General features: G+C 41.1%; 1 protein-coding gene across 1 annotated transcript in view; it reads right to left on the bottom strand.

The window, feature by feature from the left end:
- Nucleotides 1-3886: 3886 nt before the first annotated feature.
- Nucleotides 3887-5000, bottom strand: part of zgc:101810 (uncharacterized protein LOC493612 homolog) — a 7845-nt gene continuing 6731 nt past the window's right edge. Inside the window, exons 8-9 of the mRNA XM_063186437.1 lie at nucleotides 4830-4962; nucleotides 3887-4315 (exon numbers count right to left, since the gene is read on the bottom strand). Of these exons, the coding sequence (XP_063042507.1) occupies nucleotides 4148-4315; nucleotides 4830-4962 (301 nt within the window). The 3' untranslated portion in view covers nucleotides 3887-4147. The remainder of the gene's footprint in view (nucleotides 4316-4829; nucleotides 4963-5000) is intronic.

Below are 5000 nucleotides of genomic sequence, written 5' to 3'. Positions count from 1 at the left end.
GACGGTACCATGCTCAGGGTACCTCAGTCATGGAGGATGGGGGAGAGCACTGGTTAATTACTCCCCCCACCAACCTGGCGGGTGGGGAGTCGAACCACCCGGCAACCTTTGGGCTACAAGTCTGACGCCCTAACCCCTTACCCATGACTGTCCAAAACTGCCATTGAGAGCACCATGGGAGGTGCAGTACACACATCTGTGAAGATTCTCATGACATTCATCCAACTCCCATGGCCATTGTGCCACAGCACTCTACAGCACACATGTGCACACTGCACTGCACACAACGAAATTGCATTTATGCCTCACCCATGCAAGGGGGCAGCCCCCAATGGTGCCCGAAAGGGAGAAGAGTGGCGGGACGGTACCATGCTCAGGGTAGCTCAGTCATGGAGGACGATGGAGGAGAGCATTGGTTAATTACTCCCCCCACCAACCTGGCAACCTTTGGGCTACAAGTCTGATGCCCTAACCGCTTACCCATGATCCCCAGTCTGCTGCCATTGGTGTGATCTGTGATTTAGTCTCTGCCAATCTTTGATCAACTATTGCACTGACTTCAGTGCCAACTGTTTGGAGTGTGTTTGTGGGACAGAGTATGTGTCTTCTACTTGTGTCTGTCCCATATGGGGCCAGAAGTGAAAGTGATTTTCTCTTTCCATTTTAAAAAATTATTTATGAAGTATTACTTGCGTTTACTATGATGATGACCAGTTGAATGTGAAGATATGGAAGCCATGTGATAGGCTATTTCCATTGAGTGATAAATGGTTTTTGTGACCATTGACTTTTTGCTGTGAATTTTATGCATGCTGTGCATTGGTAGATTGTTGTTGTGCATGTTTGTGTGTATGTGTATGCCACCTTATGAGTGTGTGCTGGTTTTATTTTTTATTTTTGGAGAATAATGTTCTGTTGTTTTTCCTGATGCGTTTTGTTTGTTGCTGTTCTTGCTGATATCTGCTGGCAGTAATAATTAAAGTGGCTTTAGTTTTTGTTTGATATCAACATTAAATCTATGTATAAATATAAATATATATGTCTCTCTGTCTTGTCTTTTTTTTTTGATGTAAATAGTACGTTTGCTGTACCTTAGTCACTTGCATTCTAATGATGTATAATTCTACAAATTATAAGTATACAAACCAACAGATACGGTATACTGTAGAATATACTTGTACACAGGGTGTCCCAATAAAATGTATACACACTTCAAATCTATACATAGCCTATGATAAAAGAAATGTTATGCACATTGAAAATTACATGAATGTCAATAAACACCTATTTTACCATGATTTACAGTGTGTACATTTTATCAGTATTTATTGGGACCCCGTATACCATTCACCCTGTAATATAAAATCAGAAGCTCCACAATTGTCTGCATAATGCAGAGAGGCCTGTTCGGCAACCAGAAAGGTGCAGGATCAAGCCACACTCTGTCTGACCCCCATCCATGTTTTCCTGAGCAAGATACTTAACCCCAAATTGCTCCTCCTGGTGGCAGGGTGGTACCCTGCGTGGAAGCTACGACTACCAGTGTGTTAACCCTTTGAGGAGTAAGGAATTTCTAGAGGTTCTTCTAGAATTTTACTGGAACACTCTACAGCTCCTATAGACGTCTGTTTTAAAAATCTCGCAAAGACATTATGACATCATAATGAGAACTCAAAATTTGGGCAAAATTCTAATCACATATTTGTGATGGTACTCCTCAAGTGTGAATGGGTGAATGTGAGGCATAAATGTAAAGCGCTTTGAATGTTCGAAGGAGTGGAGAAGCGCTATATAAATTCCATTTGTATTTTTTACACAGTGACAAATTTGTTTTTTATAGCTAAGTGATTGATACCAAAATAAATTCTTGCTTATGGTTGTGAGTTATTTTAGCCAGTTTATTTGGTGGTATTTCAACCATGAGGTCCATAAAAGCCATTGTCAGCATTGACAAAACAAATTATAACTGAATTGTTGATTCAAAATGACCATAATAATATAAAATGGGTAACATACTCAATGTGTAAGAGGCCCAACTTCAACACACATACACCCCTTGTCTGTCTGTCTGTTTGTCTGTCTGTTTCTCCTATCTATCTATCTATCTATCTATCTATCTATCTATCTATCTATCTATCTATCTATCTATCTATCTATCTATCTATCTATCTATCTATCTATCTATCTATCTATCTATCTACAGTCTGAGTCCTTTTCTCCAGGTAATCTTCCAGAATGACTTTTAATCTATGTATTCATCGAGTTACACTGTATACAGTGAGTCCAATATGTATTTGATCCCTTGCTGATTTTGTTGGTTTGCCTACTAACAAAGACATGATCAGTCAATAAATGTTATGATAATATGTATTCTAATATGGAGAGACAGAATATCAAAAAGAAAATCCAGAAATTAACTGAAGAGAATATATATTAATTTATTTCCATTTCATCGAGCAAAATAAGTATTTGATCCCCTGCCAACTGATTACAGTTCCGGGCCCACAGACCAGATAGGCACTTCCGATCAACTTGTCATCTGAATTAAAGACACCTGTACATACTAACATGCATAAAAGACACATTGAATCAGCAGAATCAGTCCATAGTATGAGTGAATCAGTCACACTCCTACCTCACCAGCATGGGAAAGACCAAAGAGTGGTCAAATGATATCAGGGACATGATTTTAGACCTGAACAAAGATTAAATGGGCTGCAAAGCCACAAGAGAGAGACTGGGTATTAATGACTCGGCTGTTGATGCATTTCTTCCAAAATGTGAGGAATACAAAATGACTATCCATCAGCCTGTCTGGGGTTCTATACAAGATTTGACCTTTTGTATGGATTTGATAATCATGAGAACAGAAAGAAATCACCCTAGAGCTATACAGTATGCACTAGGCAATGATATCAAAGCTACTGACCAAAATCACTGAGAAAACTACTGGTAGCACTTAATGCCACAGAGGTTTAAAATCCTGTAGTGCACACATGGTACCTTTACTTCAGAAGGAACCTGTGCAGTCCCACCTGAGGTTTGCCAACGGACATCAGACTGATTTAGGATATGATAAGGAGGTGCTGTAGTCAGATGAAACCAAAATCAAGATGTTTGGCATTATCACAATTCAATGTGTTTTGAGAAAGAGTACTACTGTCTATGATCCCAAGAACACCCTCCTCACCATCATACATGAAAGTGGTATCATTATGGTTTGAGGGTGTGTGTGTGGCCAAGGCACAGGACAACTTCACATCGTCAACGAATGGATGGAGGGAGACATGTAATGTGCAATCCTGAGTGCAAACGTCCTTCCCTCCACCACTACACTGAAGGGTGGGCCATTTTTGGATCTCCCAACAAGACAATAATACACAACATACAGTCAAAGCAACTAAGGAGTGGCTCAATAAGAAGCATATTAAAGTCGTGAAGTGGCCTAGACACTCTCCAAATATTAACCCTATAGTAATTCTATGGAGAGAACTGAACCTCCCATTTGCCAAGCTACAGCCACAAACTATTAATGTTTTAGAGATAATGTGCAAAGAAAAATGGGCAAAAATATGTTCTACTATATGCACAAACATTGTCATCAACTAAAAGAAGCATCTGACCTCAGTGCTAGACAACTAGGGCTTTGCCACAAAGCACTTTATCTTCTTTAGCTTGAGGGGTCAAATACTTATTTGCCTAAATTAAATACAAATAAATTAAAATATATTATTTTAAGTTATTTTCTGGAATTTATTTTTGATATTCTGTCTCTCCATATTTGAATACATATTATCATAAATGTATAGACTGATCATGTCTTTATTAGTGGGCAAACCGGCAAAATCAGAAAGGGATCAAATACATATTGGACTCACTGTATCTGTCTATCAACATGTGAGGGATGGGAGGGCAGGGGATGGGATTGAGTGGCTGTGTGTGAATCTTTAACTGCTCCCACAAGAGATGGCAGCCCTCCCTAGCAGAAGCCATTAAACCACCATCGCATGATAAAGTATCATGAATATGTCTCTCTTTCTCTCTCTCTCTCTCTCTCTCTCTCTCTCTCTCTCTCTCTCTCTCTCTCTCTCTCTCTCTCTCTCTCTCTCTCTCTCTCTCTCTCTCTCTCTCTCTCTCTCTCTTGTGTCTAGCATGTCTTCCCCAGTTTGTCCAGCACATTAAGGCCCTTCTCCAGGTACTCCTCTCGAGAGAGCCAGAAGGACTCCTTGTCCTTCATGATGTGGGCCAGCACAGCCCCGCCCATGAAGACCATGTGCTTACGGCGCGGCGGGTCCTCGATGCGGATCTTGAACTTCTGCAGGGAGGAGGAGAGGAGAGAAGAAGAGAGGAGAGGAGATGGAGAGAAGAGAAGAAGAGAGGAGAGGAGATGGAGAGAAGAGGAGAGGAGAGGGGAGGAGAGGAGAGGAGAGGAGAGAAGTGAGTGAGAGGAGAGTGTGTCTGTGTGTATTTGTGTGCATGCATGTGAGTATGTAGTATGTATGTATGCATGTGTTCTGTGTGTTTATATGGACGTACGTGAGTGTGTGTATCTGTATGTAGTATGTATGTATGCATGTGTTCTGTGTGTTTATATGGACGTACGTGAGTGTGTGTATCTGTGTGCACATGTGTATGCATGCATGTTTTTCTTTGTGTTTATATGGACATACAGACAGGATACGTGAGTGTGTGTATCTGTGTGCACGTGTGTACGCATGCATGTTTTTCTTTGTGTTTCTATGGACGTAGTACAGACAGGGTACACGAGTGTGCGTGTGTCTGTGTGTATGCATGTATGTATGTATGCACGTGTGTTTCTATGTACGTACAGACAGGGCCTTGGTGTCCCCCTTCAGGCATCTCTCCAGGTAGAGCTGCTTGATCTCTCTCTCCAGTCGGGAGGGCAGCCCGGGGTACATGGTGGTGCCTCCGGACAGCACGATGTGCTTATAGAAGTCTGACCTGTAGAGGGGCGACAGATAATAAATAAATATAATTAT

Source organism: Engraulis encrasicolus, chromosome 21, assembly GCF_034702125.1.
Source record: "Engraulis encrasicolus isolate BLACKSEA-1 chromosome 21, IST_EnEncr_1.0, whole genome shotgun sequence".
NCBI lineage: Eukaryota > Metazoa > Chordata > Actinopteri > Clupeiformes > Engraulidae > Engraulis > Engraulis encrasicolus.
The sequence above is the reverse complement of the archived record's forward strand: the minus strand, read 5'-3'. Positions and strand labels throughout refer to the sequence as shown.